Genomic DNA, 24,954 nt, shown 5'->3' with positions numbered 1-24,954 from the left:
TTATTTATTGGAACAGTCACAGAGTTGTCTGTGACTGTTCCAACAAAACAAAAATATGTTTCTTGGGAATTTTCGAAAATACAGCTCCATTAGATTTACAACCGTCGAAAACTCTATGCTTAATAATAATTGTTGTGTGTAGAGTGCATGTGTAGGTGTCGGCTATATACTCTAAACTCTTATATTTTGCCTGTACAAAGGCCTTTGTGTTAAGGCTGCTTTTCAATTGAAGAAACATAAGCCGGTTGCCGGTTAACGGTTCAACTACAGGCATAAAGAGGCTTAACACCTAGGTATGCCTTAAATCAGATAGATGGAACACATCTTACAATGCACGTTAGCATAATAGTGTACTTGTTATTATTCAATCGTCTTGAAATCTTAATGCATCCGTTCGGTTTCAAATTGATCTATAAATTAAAAAAAAAAAAAATCGCATATCTTTGGAAAGGCAGTCATCCACACCACAAATTTACAAAGATACATAGTAGAGGAGCCGAAGAGGGGATTTTTGCAGTTACTCGAGCGCGGCAGATAAACATAAGGGACTATACCTTACACTTTGTCGAGTACCTCCACCGAGTATGAGCCCTTAATATTGGTGGGTACGTTTAGGGCAACCAAAAAAAAAAAACTAACTTCATAAATACTCAACCAGCACGTCAGATTAAGATAAGGTAGGTGAGTTGATAGCTAAAAACTGCACATTTCGAAAATCTGACGATTTGAGCGTAACGTAATGGAATGGGAGGGTTTCAAAGTTACAAAATTAAACCCTTATATTTTAGTGCGAGGTACGAGTGCGATTAATTTTTTACTTATTTTTAAGGAAATAATCTCCTAATTAATCGCTAAAATTTTTTTACCATTTCAATAAGCCAAAGTAATAAAAATTGTTTTTAAAGTCTGTAGTTTTTTTTTCCACCGCTAAAAGCGGAAAAAGTAAATAACCATTTATTCTTCCTATAATTTAATCTACCAAATGTAATCGGTCTCAATGACGCTCGAGTAACTGCAAATTTAGCATCCCGGGCTCCCCTACTAACATCACGCTTATAAATTGAAAACCTATGTAATTTTCTTTTACAGGACTACTTACTAATACATTGAAAATTAATTTATTTTTAAAGTATGTATGTTTTAGGCATTTTTGTTTACGCTCCTTCTACTCGCTTACTGTTGTTATTGTATTATTTAGTAATTGATTTGTTTTTATTGTTTTAACGCAACCAAAACACAATAATTGGCAAAAGGAGATGCACAAGTACTTCGTGGACGCAGAGCTTAACAGTATGCTTGGGCCAACGTATGACAGTACTGATTATAGTGAGGTATACAACCTTATAGTACACAGCACTAAAGTCCCGAATAATCGTAAATCATGTATTTAAAGTTAAACACACTACAAGCACTAAAAATCATGTAATTTGTAATTTAACCCACTGAATTATTGATGGTCTAAGATCCGGCATTAGAAACATACACCCTCATCCGTTATTTATTGTGGCTAGCAAACGCTGTGTGGTTTTACCCGCGTACCGATCCCGTAGGAATACTAGCACTAGGGAATAGTGTAGCTTCATTACAGTGAGAGATTTTTTTTCAAATCGGTTCAGTAGTTTCAGAGCCTATTCAAACAAACAATCAAATTTTTCCTCTTTATAATATCAGTATAGATGAGCAGCTGGCGGCCCGAGACCGTGATGTTTGGAAGTCTATACAAAAGGCCTTTGTCCAGCAGTGGACCTCCATCGGCTGATAATGATGATGGGGATGATAAATTATTGATAGATAATATTCCCAGTGACACATTGCAAATAGGTTGCCTAGTTTGATTGCAGCCATTTTTCATACAAAATCTAGGAAATTATAAACTAGATCAAAGGCAACTTAAAACAGTTAAATTAAGCATACTCGTAAAATAATCTTTCATTCATCATACTAAACGACTAAATTACTGATGAGGTTGTATAAACAACGTTACTAAAACTGTTTATATCTGACAATTCCAAAGTTGAAGTGTGAAAACAGGCAACTTTTAAGTTTTCAATTCTTTTGGGTATATTATTTTAACTAGTGTACGATTTTTTAAATTAATCAGTAGGAGAATTAGATTAAATAAATTGAATAAAAATCATTTAATACTATCTGGCCGTGATTTAACTAGGCAAGCTGTTTGCAATGTGTCAATGTAAAAAATTTCTATCATTTATTTCTTATCCCAAATAAATATCAGATGAGGGTATATATTTTTCATGCCGGATCTCGTACTATATGCAATAAATCATTTATAAAATGTCTTTATTAGTATGTACATAGTTATTTCAATTCATCTATCACTTTATAATTTTAGTACAATTAAAAATATGTTAAATTAATAATACAAAATGGTTTTCATATATTTTTCGATTCATTAATTTAAATGGTAAACCAAATAAACAAAGCGTACATGTATGGTGTAGTTTATTTCATTGGGGTAAATTGGTTTATTTATTGTAGTTTAATAACTTTTTACATTAAATGATAATTTACTTAGTTCAAAAATCTTTTATAACTCAGCGGGGAATACATAAATAAATAATAGTTAAGGACTGCTTTCATGTAGTATTTGTGGATAATCAAAATCATGACAAACATGCTCTTGCTTTTTTTTCATGACTTTTCTGTTTTAGAGTTTCACGGTGAGTATTTCCTTTTATCTATCTTAATCAGCTTATTAGCTCTTCGACTATAAGCGTTATATGTTAATTATGTTTTAGTTAGACTGACCTGAGAAATATTGTAAATATTTTTAAAAACGATGTTTTTACGTTTAATTGCGATTTTCGGGTAGCAACCTCAAACTTGAATTTGTCAACGTGTTTTAGACAATAATAATTTAAAAAAATATTATTTATTGCAAAATGTATTCACATGCAATAAAAGGAATTGTATCACAACACTGGGACGGACTGGCGTTCGAATCTTTATTTATATACAATTTAAAAAACTGTAATTATCCCTATTGTAGCGCCTTTTGTTACCTATTGATATTTTCCTATAGGATACCTTTTACTTGTATAACGGTGGCACCGCGAGCGGCTCGGCGGACTCCTTCTCGCAGTCGGTGTCGCGCTACGGGCTGCGGTTCACGGCGGCGCTGCTGTCGGTGCTGGCCATCATAGACCAGATGGCGCGCGACAACAACTCCAACAAACTGCTCAACATATCCGCCAGGTGTGTAACCCTAAGCAATCCATTTCCAAAGTGCTCTGTGTTTCCTTATACGTACAATTTGTGCACCTTCAGTGAATAGGCATCTTCTAGGCAAGCGCGCGTCATCTTAGACCATTGCTTTACATCAGGCTTGATTGTGGTCAAGCGTAAGCTTTCATAAAAAAAAGTGGTCCAGATGGACCCTATATGGTGGGGGTGTACATAAAAATTGGGATTCGTAAGCGGGGATCAATGAAAAATTATCTGTTTTCATGCCGGATGGAGATTTTCCTAAATAAAATAATTGTGCATAGATTGAAAAATCATAATTAAAGTTGAATTAACCAATAATAATAATTTAATTGATTGTGCTGTGAGTAGATGACAGAAAGTAAAGTTGTCCAGACAAAAAGACATTTTTTTTAAACTGTTATTTCGTGGTGGCTGTTGATTCAGCTGCAACGAGAGAAGACTTGTGCTCAACAGTAAGCCGAATGTTAATGAAATAATGATGCATTTTTCTTGTTCTCAGATTAAACTTCAACACGTACTATGTCAAGCAGTTGGAACGGTTCACAGAGGAGAAGTTACTGGAGCCAAAGCCGAAGAAATCCTCCTAGCATAGATTTCCGCGTGTCACCGCGGTCTAACACTACTCAAACAAACTGTAACTAACGTTCAAAACAAATTCATCAAATATTCTACATAGTTCTAAAAGATATTTGAAAAAAACTGTGAGACCCCAAGTCTGACAGTTTCAATGGCGACTCCCAGTTATTAGTATAAGCGTGTCAAAAAGAACATCAAATGCAGATGGCTCAAAATCGTGGTATTTGGAAGTCCCTACAAGAGGCATAAATTCAGCAATATTCGTCCATCGGTTAATGATAACTCAGACTAATTACTATGAACCTGTCTCGCTACACGTTATTTTTCTTTCAAAGTATATAATCAACGATCTAATGCGATTATAAAAACTGTCTCTATTGAATCGACGTTTCATAGTTATAATCGTGTTCGTCTAAAAGAGCTCTGTAAAAATGCTTTTTTTTTTGTAGTCGAATGGTGTAAAAAAATAACTTCTAGATTAATTTCAGCTCGTTTTCCTCTAAAAATGACAGACAATTTTGTTCGTGAATTTGGGTGCGATACTGATCCTTATGTAATTAGTTTGAAGCTAATAATGATCATAATGGTAACTAGTGTCTGTAATTAGAGCTTAAAATTTTAGCAACATCACGTGTTGATGATTTGTAAACATCACTGCATCATATTGAATGTGTACGCATTTTTTGCTCTCTGAAATAATAGTATAACAGTTTTCTCTTAGCAGCCCTAATTAGTATTATTTATTAAACAAAGAGCCGTGATAGCCCAGTGAATATGACTTCTGCCTCCGATGCCGGAGGGTGTGGGTTCGTATCCAGCCCGGGGCATGCACCTCCAACTTTTCAGTTGTGTGCATTTTAAGAAATTAAATATCACGTGTCTCAAACGGTGAAGGTAACCATCGTGAGGAAACCTGCATACCTGAGAATTTTCATAATTCTCTGCGTGTGTGAAGTCTGCCAATCCGCATTGGGTCAGCGTGGTGGACTACTGGCCTAACCCCTTTCATTCTGAGAGGACACTCGAGCTCAGCAGTGAGCCGAATATGGGTTCGACCATGACCAGTTTAACGATTCGAAAAGTAATCAAGAGTTAAGATTACAACAGTTTTAGTAAACTTCTCTGTCACTCATATCATATTTTCAGCATGTGGGGCAGAAATGGGTATATGCGTAATTTTTACGGTATTGCATGTTAGATAAGTCGTGAGTAAAGTATTAATAAAACTGCACTTTTAAGGAAAAGACAAAAGTATTATATGGGCACAGTAGTTTATAGCTAATACTTGAAATTTGTCAATAGATCCATCCAGTTTTCATTGCATACGTCTGAATTAAGTACAAACTATTATAGAATACTCGACTTGGATGTTATTTTTTCTATGCTAAAAGTTATATATCATAGCGCGAGTTGTTCTTCGGTAAAACCTTGGAATCCATGCAAAATATCACTTATCTGTCGAATTTTTACTTGCATGACTGTTTATTATGTACGATAAAAAAAATCAATCGATTAAAAACACAACCTGAGGCCCCAATCAACTAATAAATAAATTATTAACACGTTCATCGCCGACTATTATTTTACAAAATCATAAAAAAATGTCATTGGTTTTTATGATTATTTATAGGTTTATTTGTTCATATTTAAAGTTTTACAGTGATATTTGTTTATTTTGGCTTTATTTTAGGGTTTTTTTAATTGCCGGTCATTACGACCCGGCGCGGCCTAAACGGAATAATTATTACATTCAGGCCGTGCCGGTCACAATGCCGGTCAGCGTACTTACGTACGCGTAATTTTCGATCAATGAGACATAGACAAACGTTATAGACACGTCTACTACGCACGGGTACCGCGCGCCTAATGGATTAGCGTTGAGTAGGACATACAAGAGGCAGGACATTTGTCCCGTACATGACGTCACAATGTAAGAGCGGCTCAACATTTAAAAATGTACTACTTCACATTTTCTGTCGCGGTAGTTGCTTTACCCGTACGCGAGAGAAAGCGAGACACTAGTACAAAAGTCGAATTGGACGTCATTCTGTGGTCCTGTCATATAATTTTGTACTATATCCCTTAACGCGACGGAAATAGTATACGATGCGTTTAGAAATATTATTTTTTGAATTTGGATTTATTCAATTGACATTTTATAAAAATAAAAATTACTTAATAATTTAAAAACTGAAATATAATAACCAAGGTGAATCGATCTATTTTATATAGGTTAAAAATAAGTTTGGCATTTAATATCAGTATGTAAGACAAACTATTACTAACATAGAATACTTGTACCGAATCGTAAATCTATGATTACTAAGCTATATTATTGTACTAGTACAAACATGACATTTGTACACGTTGCTTCAAACAAAGTTCAAATATGACATTTGTATTCGTTACTTCAAAATTCAAATGTAGTGCCAAGCTTCAGTACGCCTCGCCTCATTTGAAGTGGGACATTGTACTGCCTCGGTACAAAAAAGAGGCAACACTTACAAACACTTTTTCAAGTCATGTCCTACCCAACACTATAATGGATGCTAGCGCGGGAGTACACCGTGCGTGCGGTTGTTGTTCCCGCCTCCCTTCACCCCTTTCACCTCTCCCTATGACTCAAGCCAATCACGGATTGTTTTCGTTAGTTCGCACTTGTTTTGGTCATCAAATGCACACTAAGATTTTGTTTTGCAGAAAAAATAGTTTTATTGTTAAAATGGACACTTTTTTTGACTTTGAGTTTACACAAGAACAATTACATGTAATTGACAGTTTAGAGAGGTCACATTGCAGTACTGACCATGTCATAAGTGAGGGCGATGAAGTGATAAATATTCCACGTACCAGAAAACGTCGAGTTATTTTGTCGGACAGTGAAGAAGATGACTGTGATTTATCTCCAGCTTTATCCGGCCATACACCTGAATGTGAGTGGTACCAGCCACGTGGTAAGCAGCCTCGTTTAATTCCTTTTACCGAAATACCGGGACTGAAACCTTACTCACTTCGAAATCAACTAGCCAATGCTACACCTGTCGATTTCTATTCCCTCTTAGTCACTGACCAGTTATTTGAAAATATAGCACATCAGACGAATATATTTGCCCAACAAAGTATCGATAAAGGTGGCATTAAAAATAAGTCGAGACTACGGCTCTGGACGCCAACCGACAAAGAAGAAATGAAACGATTTTTAGGCGTGATTATTTGGATGGGTATAGTGAAGTTACCAAAAATCGTAGACTATTGGTCTAATGATGAAATGTTGGGTCAATCGTTTGCAAAAAAGACTATGAGTCGCAACCGCTTCGAGGTTTTGCTTAGAATGCTCCACTTTTCCAACAACGAAGAAGTTCCAAAAAATGACCGGCTGGTTAAAATACGAAGATTGGTTGAAATATTGAACCAAACATTTTCAATTCATTATACTCCCGATGAATGTTTATGCGTCGATGAAAGTATGATACCATTTCGTGGGCGTATCATTTTCCGCCAATATAATAAGTCGAAAAGACATAAATATGGCATCAAGTTATTTAAATTGTGTACTACTCCTGGCTATACGACAAAGGTGCAGGTATATGGAGGAAAGACATTAGATTCACAGGATAATACTCCAACCAACGTTGTCTTGAATTTAGCACGTAACTACTTTGGAAAAGGTCATACCATGTTCGTAGATAATTGGTATACAAGCTTAGATCTAGCTGAGAAGTTAGTTCAACACGATACTCATTTAGTAGGGACCCTACGAAAAAACAGGAAGAACTTACCAAAGGACGTCATGACTGGAAATCTGAAACCGGGTGAGTTTATGGCAAAAGAAAACAAAAACGGAGTCACGGTTATGAAGTGGAAGGATAAGAGGGACGTGTGTTTGTTGTCAACCAAACATTCAATTGGTTTTACAAAAAAAAAGAACAAAAGAGGTGTTGAAACAATTAAACCGAAAATTGTGATTGATTATAATAAAGCCAAAGCAGCCGTTGACTTGTCTGACCAAATGAGTGCTTATTCGAGTCCATTGCGAAAGACGTTAAAGTGGTATAAGAAGCTCGGTATCGAATTATTACTCAATACTGCTGTAGTAAATGCAAGAGTACTATATGAAAGTACAACGAAGAAGAAGATATCTGTCGTCGATTTTAGGCGACTGTTGGCAAAGCAGTTGATTGAGGGTAGTCAAGAAAATACGGGATTGACCACACCACGACCCAGAAGACAAAAACACGAGCTTAAGAAAAAAGAAGGTGCAGCAGTATCAACAAGAAAATTTTGTCGTGATTGTTACAAATCAAATGTTGAGTTGCATGGAAGAAATGTGGCCAAGAACAAAACAAAGAAGGTTTCTTGGTTTTGCACCATTTGTCCCGGCAATCCCCATTTATGTCGTCAATGTTTTGACAAATGCCACTAAAATGTTTGATTATCCATTTAGAGTTGAATTAATCTTTAGTTTGAATGTTGTTCGTATGACGATTTGTAATTGTGGTTTGATAAAAAACGTTCCTAATATTTTTTGTTGTATTGTCTTTCTTTTTTTCTTAAATTTTGATAAAAACATGCCTAAAATTAATAATATTCTGTTGTCTTTTCATTTTTATGCATAAATGCAACTTATAACAGAAATAAAAATATATGATTCGAAATCCTATGTTTTTTCATTAACTTTTTTCTCTAAGTCCTAAAAACAGGTATGCCATCAAAAAATCAAAAACCAAGTAGTTACAGGTGTTCACTGGGGCCGCGCCGGTCACATTGTATGGTTGAATACACAGCTTTTGCATTCTGCGGCGCGAACGGGCTTCGCAAAGGTAGGTCTGGCGTGCCGGTCATTTTGACCCCCCATGGCCCAAATGGCTAGATCAAGTGCCGGTCATTTTGACCCACCATGGCGATGAACGTGCATAATCCTCCTAGCATAGATTTCCGCGTGTCACCGCGGTCTAACACTACTCAAACAAACTGTAACTAACGTTCAAAACAAATTCATCAAATATTCTACATAGTTCTAAAAGATATTTGAAAAAAACTGTGAGACCCCAAGTCTGACAGTTTCAATGGCGACTCCCAGTTATTAGTATAAGCGTGTCAAAAAGAACATCAAATGCAGATGGCTCAAAATCGTGGTATTTGGAAGTCCCTACAAGAGGCATAAATTCAGCAATAATATTCGTCCATCGGTTAATGATAACTCAGACTAATTACTATGAACCTGTCTCGCTACACGTTATTTTTCTTTCAAAGTATATAATCAACGATCTAATGCGATTATAAAAACTGTCTCTATTGAATCGACGTTTCATAGTTATAATCGTGTTCGTCTAAAAGAGCTCTGTAAAAATGCTTTTTTTTTTGTAGTCGAATGGTGTAAAAAAATAACTTCTAGATTAATTTCAGCTCGTTTTCCTCTAAAAATGACAGACAATTTTGTTCGTGAATTTGGGTGCGATACTGATCCTTATGTAATTAGTTTGAAGCTAATAATGATCATAATGGTAACTAGTGTCTGTAATTAGAGCTTAAAATTTTAGCAACATCACGTGTTGATGATTTGTAAACATCACTGCATCATATTGAATGTGTACGCATTTTTTGCTCTCTGAAATAATAGTATAACAGTTTTCTCTTAGCAGCCCTAATTAGTATTATTTATTAAACAAAGAGCCGTGATAGCCCAGTGAATATGACTTCTGCCTCCGATGCCGGAGGGTGTGGGTTCGTATCCAGCCCGGGGCATGCACCTCCAACTTTTCAGTTGTGTGCATTTTAAGAAATTAAATATCACGTGTCTCAAACGGTGAAGGTAACCATCGTGAGGAAACCTGCATACCTGAGAATTTTCATAATTCTCTGCGTGTGTGAAGTCTGCCAATCCGCATTGGGTCAGCGTGGTGGACTACTGGCCTAACCCCTTTCATTCTGAGAGGACACTCGAGCTCAGCAGTGAGCCGAATATGGGTTCGACCATGACCAGTTTAACGATTCGAAAAGTAATCAAGAGTTAAGATTACAACAGTTTTAGTAAACTTCTCTGTCACTCATATCATATTTTCAGCATGTGGGGCAGAAATGGGTATATGCGTAATTTTTACGGTATTGCATGTTAGATAAGTCGTGAGTAAAGTATTAATAAAACTGCACTTTTAAGGAAAAGACAAAAGTATTATATGGGCACAGTAGTTTATAGCTAATACTTGAAATTTGTCAATAGATCCATCCAGTTTTCATTGCATACGTCTGAATTAAGTACAAACTATTATAGAATACTCGACTTGGATGTTATTTTTTCTATGCTAAAAGTTATATATCATAGCGCGAGTTGTTCTTCGGTAAAACCTTGGAATCCATGCAAAATATCACTTATCTGTCGAATTTTTACTTGCATGACTGTTTATTATGTACGATAAAAAAAATCAATCGATTAAAAACACAACCTGAGGCCCCAATCAACTAATAAATAAATTATTAATACTCGTAAATACAAAATTAATAATTGTAATAAGTATCATACAAAATAAAGTATACTAATTATGATGAATAATGATGCCCCAAAATATTTTACGATGTACCTATACTAATTCTAGATGCATACTTAGTATATTTTTAATATGTCGAATATAATACACCACTAGAATAAAAAGAAAGATCTGAATTTCCCACTCATATGAATACCATCACAAAAAATAGATATAAGTATTTTGAATCTAGTTATTTGTGTTGCTAGTCGCCTTTTATATACCTCCTTACAATAATTTCAGGCAGGTTAGGTATCACAAACATTATAAGACTTTAAATAAAATAGGTGTTCACTAATCTTGTCGTTTCCACTCCTATAGTCTGGCCAGTTTGTTGGTGACACTCCCATGATATGCGGGCGACGAGGGGAAAGACTGGGCGGGTGTGAAATCGTGCTTGCGCGGAAGTGAGGTGCATTAGTCGTGGGTTTTTCATTCATCGCTACACGCCCCTCGGCCCGCTCCCGCATCGGGAGTGTTACGAACGAAGTTGCCAAGCTATAACACACTCCGACTAATTGTAGGGAAACGTATTATTATTAGGGAATATTGATCGTATTTGAAATATAAGGCAAATATTCCTTTTAAAAAAATTGTCGAATCATAATGAAATACAGAAAATCCAATTTAGTGATTACTTGCCCTGTAGCGTTTGCTTGATTTAGTCTGCGTAGTGTTTGTAGTTTGGACTTAGTGAAACATTACAGTAACTATAGCTTGCCAAATTCGTTCGTAACACACCCGATGGTCCGCGCGGGCCGGGAGGGGGTAGCGATCTTGAAGATCGTGGCACGCACGACTTCATACCTGCGCAGTCCTTTCCTCTGCCCCCGCGCGTTAGACTTCAAATCCGCGCAGTCCGTTCCCCCCGTCGCCCGCATATCATGGGACTGTCATCAACTAACTTGTCAAGCTATAAGCCTGCTTCTATGTAATAGAAAATCGATATGAAAGATAAATTAAAAAGTTATACGCACAAATTGGCATACTAAGGTAGTAGTTTAGATAATATGGACCATAAATTAAGTGTGACAACAAATGTCTAGTCCGATCTCAGACCAATTATTGTATAGGACCTGCCTCGCTAGACGTTACTTTTCTGTCAAACTATATGATCAACGATCTAATGCGATTATAAAAACTGTCTCTATAGAATCGATGTTAAATAGTTGTAATCGTGTTCGTCAGTTAAAGAGCTCCGTAAAAATACCTTTTTGTGTAAATTGAGTTGTGTAAAAAATGGGCAAAAACTTGTAGTTTAGTATAACATATATACCAAATCTAAGCTCGTTTTCCTCAGAAAATGACAGACAATTTAGTTCGTGACTATGAGTACGATACAGGTCCTTCTATAATTGTTCTGAGAGTCCGATATAAGAAAAAACTTCCGTGACAGAAATTAAAAAGTACGTTTTTACTCAGTTTCGATGAGCCACTTGTAGCTCTCATATAACTCTTTATCTGTCTATTAAGACATTTTCCTATATTTGCCTAAAAATTTCCTTGCCAAACTATTATTAATCATTATTAACTATCATTAATGATTTGGCTAGGTGGTTTTAAGGCAACCTACTCGCAATATATTTTTTAACGTACAAAATTTGATATAAAATAGTTTCATCCATTAAATAAATGGGTGAGGGTCGTTTCTAATACGGATCTTAGACTATTAGAAACGACCTTCACCCAAAAATATGTAGCGAGTAGGTTGCTTTAAAAATTCCTGGCCAAAATAATGGTTGATGTTAGTTTGGCCAGGAAGTTTTTAGGCAACCTACTTGCAATATTTAACGTTCTTAAAACACTTTTCATGCAATAAACAGATGGGTGAAAGTCGTTTCTAATGCGAATCTTAGACTAATAAATAATTCATAATGGTGCATACTACTGGTGCATAGGTCAGTCAATAAACAGAATTAGTACATAACTATCAGCTTTTATAATAAAAGGAGGCACAATCATGTAGAAAATTTCACTTAAAAACTGGCCAATTTTGCTTTGACTAAAGCCTTTAAATATATCCAATATTCAATAAAATCCCAAATTTAGTGCAAATTCAACCTTAAGAATTGAGTTTAAGGTTGAATTTACAAATGCGACTACTTGAATTGAGTGCCAAGAAGTTGTGTTTGGCACTCATTGAGTGAGGACGTTTGGTCGCTGATTGTGCATCCACTTTTTATTAAGAGATCTATGATAACTACCCATTAATTTTAACACTTTTAGATTAAAGTGTGACAAGTTGTATTTTGTGTATAGAATAGATTCATATGAGGTTGTGTATGTGGTTTTAAAACAATTCCTTGCCATGAAAAATAAAATGCCATAGTAATGTCGTATGCATGTTAATATTATATAGTTGTTGTAAATGTGTATGTAATTTTAATGAAAATTACTTAGTGGCTGTGTTTAATTTTTCATTAACTTGATTTTTATAAAATCAGTTTTAATTGTTCTCATACGTTTTAAACTGTTTTAATATGTTTACTGATTTGGAAGAGACTACTAAAACTTTACATTGAAAAATTTTAAATGCATTTTAATTACCTAACTCTATTGAACATACTGATAGCCAATAAAAAATTTAACAATCCATGTTTTTTATTTATGTTACATGTACTATCCTCCTGTTAAATAATCAATATTTGAAATTAGCCAAAGAGCCTACCTACCTACTTATAATATAACTGTAACAAGTCCAATTCTTTACATTGAAGATATTTTGAAAAAATTAAAAAAAAAAAAACTTTTACAAAGATCATTGTGTGACATACCTATCAAATAAAAGGTCATGATAAAAGGATTTTAAAAATATTTTTTTTGGAATTAAAAACAAAACATCTTTTAAGTTATTTAAACAAATAGATGAAAATTTACCATGCTCTTTTCTCCGTAACTACTAGATCTAAAATTTTGAGAAACATAGAAATAAGCTTTTTACTTGAATATTTCCGAAGAACCCCAGAAATATAAACTTTTTGAATAACTTCACTCACTTCTGAGTGAGGGGGGCAAGATGAAAATTTCAAAAAACATCTTTTTTAAACTGCATCGTGTGATACATTAAACAAACGAGCTTGGCAAAAGAATCGTAAATATATATTTTTTTGTAATTTTGAAATAAATAATTTTCGAGTCAAGAAAATAGACCATCCCCCTTTTCTCCGGAACTACCAAACCTAAAATTTTGAAAAAAAATACAGAAGCTTTCTACTTGAATATTTCTGGAAAACTTTGAAACTCAAATTTTTTTTAACTAACTTGGTAAATCATTTAATATTCTACCAACTTGCATATACTCGTAATAAACCTATTCATCAAAACTAATGTTAAGTTTTGTTAAATACTATACCTACTACTATACTATTATAATAATTTTAGGTTTAGATAAATATTTAACAAAACAAATAAGCCCAGAAGGAACGAAAAAAATTATATATTTATTAATTAGTTACAATTTCAGGACAGTTTTCAAAAACATGATAGATTAACAACGTTCAGGACCCTCGTGGTTTATTCCCCGTGGTCCCTGCGAGACATATAATACTGCCGAATTAAAAATATGTAGTGATCAATGTTATATTCGATTTATTTTCAATAAATCGAGAATACTTTTAACGTCATCGGGAATACGTTTAACGTATTTTTATTGATTAAATTTATCTTATTAACCGACTTCAAAAAATGAGGTTATCAATTCTACACGTATGTTTTTTTTTAATGTTTGTTACCATTATCATCATCATTTATTTATTAACTAATTTCGATTTTTTTTTATTTGAAAGAGTATACTTGGTCCCATCTATTTATTATCATGAAAATCGGTTTAGTAATTTTGTATTAAAATCAAAATAACTTAAATACGTCTTTGAAGTCGGACATTTTTGAATTTTTGCACCTTTTCTTGGTGAGATCAGAAAGAACAATCACCCATATTTAATCACTTTTTAACCGACTTCAAAAATGGAAGGTTCTCGATTCGACGCGAATTTCTATATTTTAGATTAATTAGTACCTTATAAATTCGTTATTTATTAACGAATTTCGATACTTTTTACTTTTCATCACACTATTTTCCATATTTATTTGCCAGTTGTAGGAATCAAACTCACAGCCGTGGATACAGGAAGCATCACTACCCACTGCACCACGTGGCCGTCATGGTTTTAATGGTTCTTACGTTTGTTTGTCTGCATTATTATTATAAAAACAAAAACGTATCACATAATAAAGCATAAAGCTACTGTTACACATACTCATTTCAAGCACGAAAGCATGCTACCATTGAGCAGTTGCTACTTATTAGCATGTGTATCGCAACATTGCTAATAATGAGCATGCTTATTACCCACAACTATTTTGATTTTAATACAAAATTACTAAACCGATTTTCATGAAAATAGATGGGACCAAGTATACTCTTTCAAATAAAAAAAATCGAAATTAGTTACTAAATAAATGATGATGATGATGGTAACAAACATAAAAAAGAAAAAAAAAACATACGTGTAGAATTGATAACCTCCTTTTTTGAAGTCGGTTAATAAGATAGATTTAATCAATAAAAAAACGTTAAACGTATTCCTGATTAATAAAACATAAAAAAAAATGAAAGAAAATAATTAAAAAAATATACGTGTTTCTACACGTGATTTTTTTGATAACCTTATTTTTTGAAGTCGGTTAATAAGATAAATTTATTCAATAACAATACGTTAAACGTATTCCCGATGACGTTAAAAGTATTCCCGATTTATTGAAAATAAATCGAATATAACATTGATCACTACATATTTTTAATTCGGCAGTATTATATGTCTCGCAGGGACCACGGGGAATATATTCCCCGTGGTCCCTGCAGGGACTACGGCGCAGGGACCACGGGGAATAAACCACCCTCGTCAGGCGAGTTGTCTCTCGCACTTGTCCGGTTTTCGTTAAAATAAAGTTACTATCTGTTACTATCACTAATAAAATAATGTCATTTTATGTAAAATGACGACAATTGTGTCATTTCGTTGAAAACACAATGCAAGATGATTGCAAAAACGAAAATACGATGAAAAACGATGTAGTGACTGATTACTTAAAAAGGTACACCGAGTTACATAATAACCCTGCTGATACTGAGAAAATATATAACAAAATCAGGTATTGGTGGAATATTTCACTTTTTTTTGGCCTACAAAAAAGTCGTGATGACAAATATATATCTACTAGCGGACGCCCGCGACTTCGTCCGCGTGAAACTCGATGTAAACTTTCAACTACCTCTACCCTACCCCTATCCTACCCTTACCCTACCCCTACCCTACGTTGAATTTTTTCCTGAATTTTCTTTGCTATAAAGCTCACGGAGCCCGATACCTTTTCAACGAATGCAAAACCGTGGAAATCGGTTCGTACGTTCTGGAGTTATAGCGTCAGGAAGGAAAACCCGACTTTTATTTTATTTTTTTATAAAAAGTATCCTATGTCCTTCTCCTAGCTCTAAACTACCTCCTTACCAATTTTCTGTTAAATCGGTTCAGCCGTTCTTGAATTATAAGTGGGGTAACTAACACGACTTTTTTATATATAGTTGTGTTAAAGATAACTCGATATTTTTTCAAGATAACACTAAATTCAATTATATCAGAATTCAGATTGGTGGTACGAAGCTCTACCAAAAGGCTAGTTAAAATAAATAAAACGCATGCTACATCACAATATTCTATATTTTATAACAGACTTAAATATACAATCATGTTTAACATTCAATTGGTTTAGTTCGGTACACAAAGCACATCACACATCGGACTAACAATAAATACATTTGCTAACATTGGAATTACTACCATTAAATCGGCGATGATAAAATTCATTTCTAATAAATACTTTTTTTTAAACGATGACACAAAATGACGAGAATGAATGCTTAATGGTGAAACAATATCAACGAGGAACTATTGACTTACAACGAACAATATTAAAATTATTGAAATTACGAATTAATTAGCCAAATAAAAACGTAAAAAAAACCATACCACTGCCCTGTTAAGGAGAAACAAATAATAATTCGAACTATTGGACTAAATAGCCTGTATTATCCAGACATACCTCTTTAAAGATCAAACTCCAACTAATTGGAGAGGAATGGGAATATTGGTCATATTTAAAAGATATGACAAATATTCTTTTTAAAAAATAAAATAAAAAAGTCTTTAGTCTGCCACGAAGCTCGAGGTCTGGCAACTGAAGAAGTAATTCCTAAGAATATCCCATCGAAAATATCAAAAAAATACTTGGGATGATCGAGTATCTGGACCCTATGAAACTGGCTTAACTTCCAAAGTTCAGAAGAATCATATATGGACCTGCCTCGCTAGAGGTTATCCCTCTGTCAAAGATCAAGATTAACGAACTAACGCATTTATAAAAACTGTTTCTATATAATCGATGTTTCACTGTTGTGATTGTTTTCGTCATGTAGAGTTTCATTTGTAAGGATTTTTAAGTTAATTATATCAATTATCAAATTTGTAATAAAAACAATATCTAAAAGTAATCGATTCTTCAGCCGGAACAGCAAAACGTCGATCAAGTAATTGAATATTCTGTGGATAGCTTAAACGATGTTTTTGTTAGTCTGTGTGAAAATTATGTGTGTGTTTAATCAAATTAGTAGTAGTGTGTAGTGTAGAGACACAAAATATACATACAATGGAGTTAAATATATTCGATGTGCGAGTTTACCACAAAAAAATGTCCGACAATTTTGTTGGTGAATGTGAAAAAATGGGTGCGATACAAGTCCATATTTATTTGGTCTAAGTTCAAAAGCCACCAGCCGTACCTATGGTAGGCAGGAGCATAGACAAAGGGTCTCAGTCATCATAAACTGAAAGTTCAGTCTTCATAAACTGAGGTATGTCTGGCAATGCAGGCTTTCATACTATGTACACAAACACGCAGCAGACGTTCGCAGTTCATTAAAAAAAAAAAGTTCTATAGAATAAACATTCACGAACGCCCTAATACCGAGTAGAACTTCAAGAGTTTACAATACAATTAATATCACTGACAATAAACTAGTGTAAAATGTACACGCACGTGTATACTAGCCTAATAAAATTGTAAATACATGATAAAAAAAAGTGAAATGGTAACTTGGAAACTAAATGGAAAAACAAGCGGTATTAATTTTTGTGCAACTACGAATGATAATAATTAATTTGCTTTCGCTTGTTGTTTACGTAAAATTATAAACATTTTTTCGGATTACCAATAAATTGACATATATCATTTTGCATAATCAATAAAAACTTATAGGAAAAACTAAAAAAAAAAAACAGTTCTGTTAAGCACGAATCTTACATTTCATAAGTGTTCAAAACACTATTAAATAGTCCAAGAGGCGACGATATTATTTGGCAACAAGAAACTTTTACCGCTAAAATTGTTAAGAGTATTTGCATCTTTAATAGAGATAAGCCCGTGCTAAGTTTTTTTTTTAAGTTAAAGTTCACCTGTCAGCTGTGAATTTTTATACATTAATAATGTTTTATATTGAAATTTTAATCATACACCCGCGACTTCGTCCATGTGAAATTGAAAATTAAAAAATCCCGAAAACCATGGATTTTCTCCAGGATAAGAGTAGCCTGTGTTGATCCAAGGTAAAATCTATTTCCACTCCAAACTTTACGCTTCAGTAGCTACGGCGCAAAGGAGAAATAAACATACACATAAGCTTTCGCTTTTATAATATTAGTGTGATTTGATTGAATTTTACAATAAAGTAATCATTCTAATATCAATAAAAGTATATCGTATTTTTTATAATATCAATAACAAAACGAATTTAACTAATCGCAATCACACAAACTGATATGTTTTTTTTATACCAACAATTAATAAATATAATATTCTGTGACATATATCATTGCATCGTCTCTTGGACTACGAAACACACATTTGCTCCGATATTCTCTGCTTTGGCCCAAAATTTTTGGTATTTCAAAATACAAAACTTAGAATAAAACAAAGCCGGATTGTCATGTACAGGACGCGAGAGCCGCAGAAAATATGACCGGCGCCAAAGCAAATGTATGTACGAAGATTTATTTTTTTAGAATAAGTAAAAATGCCTATGCATATATTCACCTATACTAAAGCCATTCTCGATGTGAAATGTTCATCAACAAAAAATTAAAAATGAGGGTGTAAATAGGTAGTCATTTTACACATACATAATTTTAATTAACTTCCTAAATTAATGACAATATATCTCATTAATAAGGTTACAACAATTGAAATACATAAATATCTTTTGAATAACATTTTATATAATTAAAAAAAAATTAGGAATGAAATGACATACGTGATAAATTCTTATAGGAGGGTAAACCTCTTCGTAACGTAACGCGTTACGGCGCCACCCGTTTCTCTCACGCACGCAGCAATTTTAAAGCCGGCTTCACATTAGTGCCGTGAATTCACGCGCGAACTCTCGCCATGAATTCACAGCACGAGTCTATGCCCTCCACATTTTTATATAAGTAGGAAGAGCGAGGATCCTGAGATACAGGTTTATCAAACTTAAATCAGGGTCCTCAGCACCATTGTAAAAGGACTTATTTTAACAATAAATTTCATTTCAATTTCAATTTCATTTCAATTTCCACATTCACGGGATGCTCACAATCTACTAGAATCTGCTGCAGCAATAACTTTGTTAAAGTTTGGTAAAGTTGAATGTGTATAGTACCCGCCACGAGATATCGTGTTTGTGAAGTTAGCAACAAATGACTGAGCAATGAATCAATAACGGTACAAACGACGCGGGCGGGGAGCCGGCTAGACGCGACCGCACATCTTTACTCATTCCGCAGCTAACTTCACAAACATACGTGGTGACAACGACATACATTGTACCTACGGTACATAAACTCGATGATCACTGTCATTCCCACGGCTCACGGAACTGACAGAAGATTGTATGAAAACTTGTCAAATAGTTGCTCCCCGCTATAGTATTGGGAACAACTTTCGTGCGCCGTTTTTATGAAACGCACATGCAGTCTATGTACCGTGGGTACAATATATTGTCGTTGCGTGGCGAGCATTATATGCTTGAACGCCACGCGAATAAGGTGCGAACCCGAACCCTTTGTCGGGGGACAAAATACCGACTCTGATCGGAGAACAGGCGTGAATGTGCTTGAAATTCACGTTCGCACCTGTTCACGGAGCGTTACGGCACTAATGTGGAGCCGGCATAAGTTATCACTTCTGTCGAGCGTTTCAACACTTGTTTATTGACAAACATTCCACATAGAGTTTGGCTTTAGTATAGATACAGGAGTATGTATATACAGAGCTGCGAGCTCTAATTCACTATTTCACAGACTAGAGTCTTCATGTTCAGCAGACCATCACCACATGTGGGTTTCGCGGATTTCGCTTATGATTTGACCGGCGCGCTGCAGGGCCTACGAACAAATGTTGAAAAAAACTTTATGAATAAAATAACAAAAAATCTCAAAAGCGCTCACAGCAATTTTTTATTTTTTTATATACCTGCGAAGAGTTGCTATTATAGTAAATGGTTTTTCAGTTCAGTTATCAAACATCTTAGCCTTTTAAAAACACACTGCAGGACCTGGCATCTCCTAACACGCACGAAGACTTCCAATTGGAGCACCGATGGGTAAATCTTCATTATCCGAAGGCTAACCACAGCTTCAATTGCAGGTTGTCCTTCATAAAGGTCATCAGGAAATGCATCACTCATCAAATCTCCTTCCTCTTTTGCGCGATGTGCTCGGACTCCTTGAGCAGGCTGTCGACCTGGTCGCTCTTGTAGTGAAACGTGACCAGCTCCGACTGCAGGTTGTCCTTCACGTAGGTCACTAGGAATTGCATCGCTCATACCTTAAGCATATCGGCGGCCTCCTTCCTCCTCTGCGCGATGTGCTCGGACTCGTTGAGCAGGCTGTCGGCCTGGTCGCTCTTGTACAGGTGTGTGATCAACTCCGATTGCAGGTTGTCCTTCACGTAAGTCATCAGGAAGTGCATCACTCATACCTTGAGCATATCGGCGGCCTCCTTCCTCCTCTGCGCGATGTGCTCGGACTCGTTGAGCAGGCTGTCGGCCTGGTCGCTCTTGTACAGGTGCGTGACCAGCTCCGACTGCAGGTTGTCCTTCACGTAGGTCACTAGGAATTGCATCGCTCATACCTTGAGCATATCGGCGGCCTCCTTCCTCCTCTGCGCGATGTGCTCGGACTCGTTGAGCAGGCTGTCGGCCTGGTCGCTCTTGTACAGGTGCGTGACCAGCTCCGACTGCAGGTTGTCCTTCACGTAAGTCACCAGGAAGTGCATCACTCATACCTTGAGCATATCGGCGGCCTCCTTCCTCCTCTGCGCGATGTGCTCGGACTCGTTGAGCAGGCTGTCGGCCTGGTCGCTCTTGTACAGGTGCGTGACCAGCTCCGACTGCAGGTTGTCCTTCACGTAGGTCACTAGGAATTGCATCGCTCATACCTTAAGCATATCGGCGGCCTCCTTCCTCCTCTGCGCGATGTGCTCGGACTCGTTGAGCAGGCTGTCGGCCTGGTCGCTCTTGTACAGGTGTGTGACCAACTCCGATTGCAGGTTGTCCTTCACGTAAGTCACCAGGAAGTGCATCACTCATACCTTGAGCATATCGGCGGCCTCCTTCCTCCTCTGCGCGATGTGCTCGGACTCGTTGAGCAGGCTGTCGGCCTGGTCGCTCTTGTACAGGTGTGTGACCAACTCCGATTGCAGGTTGTCCTTCACGTAAGTCACCAGGAAGTGCATCACTCATACCTTGAGCATATCGGCGGCCTCCTTCCTCCTCTGCGCGATGTGCTCGGACTCGTTGAGCAGGCTGTCGGCCTGGTCGCTCTTGTACAGGTGCGTGACCAGCTCCGACTGCAGGTTGTCCTTCACGTAGTTCACTAGGAAGTGCATCACCGCTTTGGGCACCGTGTCCTTGATCGATTTGCGTACTATGTAGAAGTACGACTTGATCAGTCGCTCTGGAAACAACAACTTGGATTGTAGACTAGTTAGTTTTATATTGATTTAAAGACGGCTTGAGGTTATGGTGTATGGTAGTTCTTCAAGATTAATTAAATTATTGGCCGTACTAAATGGTGATGACTCAGTTATCATTGGCTTTAAATACTTAATATATCACAATATTATTTACAATCCAATTTATAAATGAAAATGTGAGATTGAAAACACATGAAAGTTTTGGACCAAATTTAATAATATTTTTTCAACACATTATGGAAAGAAATTGAATTTTTAAAGAATTTTACATTAATAAAGGAAAGAATGGTCTATGACAAGAAAATAGTAAAAAAAATCCAATTATTTCTAGTAACATGCATGCTAATTATTAAATCTATAAATAGAGTTTGATACAAAGATTTTATACTATTTTTTATTTGGTGGGTTTGATATAATAAATAGATCTTATTAAGCAGAAAAGAAACCAACTATTTTCACTTGAGTCAATATATATATAACAATTTCTTTGGTGATATACTCATACCAATGCAGTTCAAGAATTTATATAGTCCCTAAAACACTTGTGGATCTTTTCTGCTTAACAGAATTTGTATTGAATATAGTTACAATTTACAAGTGTATTAATTATATTTTTATATTTTATGCGTGTAATAGCAATGAAGTGCACGTGTCGCAGTAAATTGGTGCAAAAGAAACTAAATATAATATTTCAATAACTCCCATTTTTTATACGGAATTTTCGGGTAATGTCTTACTTCATGACTTGATTAGATTCCCTGATGATGGATTTTGTATTGGTTCAGGTCTGTTTTAGTGAATGCTTCTGTTTAATTACCACATCTTTCACGATAAATATGTCGACTGCTTTACAATCGCCGAAAAATAAACACAAAAATGCAATCAAATCAAAAACTTTTTAGAAGTAAAAGTAAAATGCGGTTTTTGCGGTAGTGTGCGATCTATTGTAAGCCCTAGCACACACTGACGGCACGGCAATAGACTTTCCAAATTTAAAGAAAAATTAAAAAAATATAAAACATCAAGTTTTTAGGCAAATTCTCAATAGCATTAACAATGAAGTTGGAAGGTTGTAAATTTAATTTACCATTCAATCTTCATCTAATCAAAGTTTACCAAAGAGAACTTTATTGAATAATTCAAAGAAAAACTTGTTTGCAGCATTTACTCTACGGAAATACAAAGTTGATTGATGAGATCAAGGGAGTCGCAGGTAGACGCTGGATCAGGAAACTCATAATTGGGAGGCATACGTCCTTTGGGTAATATGATGATGACTCAATTGAAAACTATTAAATACAAAGAGTTAATATTCGAGTAGTTTTATTTATCTACAATAAACAAGTTCGGTTCGCATACGAGCTAAACCACCTAGTTCGAGTAATATTTCAACTTTTAACCGGCTTCCAAAAAAAAGGAGGGTATATGTTCGGGTCTATGCATGTATATTTTTAGTTATCATAATTTAAATGTGCCGTATCGTCAGTGTGCGGGGGCCCTAAGCCGAAAGCGGCAAGCATATCAGATGGAAGGTGGCCGGAAACCGATCGGTGAAAAAGAATGAGTATTGAGCAAGCATTTGCAACGCCTCTATCAGTAGTCTCACCCACTAGGTCACCCATATGGTTCAAATGCATCATGCGGATGCCTTCTATGGTGTTTGTGTTACAATTTTGGTTTGTTGTGTCGCTCCGTCCACCTAGCATCACAAGAGAAAACCAATGAATTTCTTAACTTTTAAGAGGTATCTTTATGATATATAGAAGGTCTTTAATTTAAGTCTTTGTAGATGTTTGGATTAAATAACCTTCAAGTGAGGTAGTTAATTTTCCGAGGTTTTTTTTTGTTGCTGATACTATCATTAGTAGATGTAGGTTTGGATTTTATTGTTTGGGGGCACCAATATTTAAACATATTTTACGGTTGTAGAGTTTGTGGAGTTTTCTATTATGGGTTTATTATTATCTTTAATATATTTACTATAGAACTAACAATTGTAACTATTACATGTAGAAAATACTAAATCTGTCTATGATAGTCACAGATATTATATACCAAATTAAAACGTATTTTCAATATTATGTAGGTACTTATTATGACTTATGGCAATCGATTTGTTGGTCGATTATAAAATAGTATATAGTAGTAGATATAGAAAATTTTACCAACATTGTTATAAGAATATTTGGCTGGTGGGAGGCTTCGGCCGTGGCCGAGGCCACGTGGTGTGGATTTTCATCCTCCTCCGAACAAGTTAGCCCGCTTCCATCTTAGATTGCATCATCACTTACCACCCGTCAAGATTTTAGTCAAGGGCTAACTTGCAAAGAATAAAAAAAAAACATTAATTTTATCGCTACAAAACTGAACAACTGAAGCTGAGATACTAAGAGTTAATATGATTTAATTCATATATATTAAAAATTTTCTCACCAATGACATCACAATCATGTTGTTCTTTATCTGAAAGTTTCCTTGATGTTTGGCTGGGTACTTCAGGCAGCAGGTTGACTGGCTTCTGAGGAGTTGCCGCTTTGTTCTCTGGACTGCCATTCAACTAAAGGTAATATGCTAACTTGAGACAATACATCATGATGTGACAAACTATAGTGTCAGTTCTATATAACAACACTATTTCAGATAGCATGGGTCCGGTGACAGTCGCCTGTATGACGTTTATAATACGTACTATTATCGTGAATCGCGGGAACTTGCAAGAGTGAACTGTCATCCGCACCATCCTACATGAAACGAACTGAGGGACTGTACGTTTTATGGCGTTATCGAGTTGTCGTTAAATGGAAAGAAGAAAAATGCATGAGTAAATTTTTTTCGTCAATACAGTGATTTTCTTTTAATAGCCATGTTTACAGCTGGTGAGTAACTAAGAAAAGTGGTTTAAAGTTTGTGAGTAACTAAGAAAATGATAACGAATTTATGTTTATGACTTCTACTTATTAGTCTCCTAACAAGTTAGCCCGCTTCCATCTTAGACTGCATCATCACTTACCATCAGGTGAGATTGTAGTCAAGGGCTAACTTGTAAAGAATAAAAAAAAAAGTCATGGTCAACATCAGTCTACACATGCAATCCCAATTTGTAAACTAAAGAACAAATTTCTTAGCAAGGATAATAAAGCGACAAAAGAACGTACACAGCGGAAAATAACATCATTATATTATTATGTAATAACTGCTGATCAGTTTGAAGACGGTGCTAAGCCGGTCTTGTATTAATTTAAGTCATTTTTGAAAGAACCATCGGATTATTATAATGTCATTTTACGCTTTTTAGTGTAGTGGGTACGTTTTTAGATATTGAAGTCGGTTGTATTTTTATTATTATTTTTTTTAAATATTTATTTAACAATACCACCCAAAACGCTGTTGGCCATTATGGTCTATATTTCGACGGTTTCATGACCTCACGTTAGCAAATACTATACAAATGGAGAGTTTGACAAAAAAATTAGTCAACTATTACTTTGACGTTTAGTACATCAAGTAACATTGTAACGACACAAAATGGACGAAAGCGTTTTTGACGTTTGGAAAAATTTAT

The 24,954-nt window shown here is 35.4% G+C and overlaps 2 protein-coding genes across 7 annotated transcripts in view; one reads left to right on the top strand and one right to left on the bottom strand.

Moving 5' to 3' along the window:
- The window catches only part of LOC112051485 (gamma-tubulin complex component 2), a 50,353-nt gene extending 37,432 nt beyond the window's left edge, over positions 1 to 12,921 (top strand). The window contains exons 14-16 of one of the 2 annotated variants that reach the window (XM_024090153.2): positions 1,254 to 1,331; positions 3,044 to 3,216; positions 3,728 to 12,921. In XM_024090153.2, the coding sequence (XP_023945921.2) occupies positions 1,254 to 1,331; positions 3,044 to 3,216; positions 3,728 to 3,815 (339 nt within the window). In that variant the 3' untranslated portion in view covers positions 3,816 to 12,921. The remainder of the gene's footprint in view (positions 1 to 1,253; positions 1,332 to 3,043; positions 3,217 to 3,727) is intronic. The other variant, XM_024090154.2, reaches the window with a different exon arrangement.
- Positions 12,922 to 16,027: 3,106 nt separating this feature from the next.
- Positions 16,028 to 24,954, bottom strand: part of LOC112051468 (dynamin-1-like protein) — a 28,276-nt gene continuing 19,349 nt past the window's right edge. For 3 of the 5 annotated variants that reach the window (XR_008250932.1, XR_008250931.1, XR_008250933.1), the window contains 4 exons: positions 23,826 to 23,949; positions 22,999 to 23,091; positions 20,397 to 21,373; positions 16,028 to 19,801 (listed from right to left, as the gene is read on the bottom strand). Coding sequence is in view for 1 of the 5 variants with exons in the window: in XM_052882256.1 (XP_052738216.1) it covers positions 19,745 to 19,801; positions 21,162 to 21,373; positions 23,826 to 23,949 (393 nt within the window). In the remaining 4 variants the exon portion in view is untranslated. The remainder of the gene's footprint in view (positions 19,802 to 20,396; positions 21,374 to 22,998; positions 23,092 to 23,825; positions 23,950 to 24,954) is intronic. The other 2 variants (XR_008250934.1, XM_052882256.1) reach the window with 2 other exon arrangements.

This window comes from Bicyclus anynana, chromosome 6, assembly GCF_947172395.1.
Source record: "Bicyclus anynana chromosome 6, ilBicAnyn1.1, whole genome shotgun sequence".
In the NCBI taxonomy this organism is placed as follows: domain Eukaryota; kingdom Metazoa; phylum Arthropoda; class Insecta; order Lepidoptera; family Nymphalidae; genus Bicyclus; species Bicyclus anynana.
Note: the sequence above shows the minus strand (reverse complement) of the source record. Positions and strands in the feature narration are given on the sequence as shown.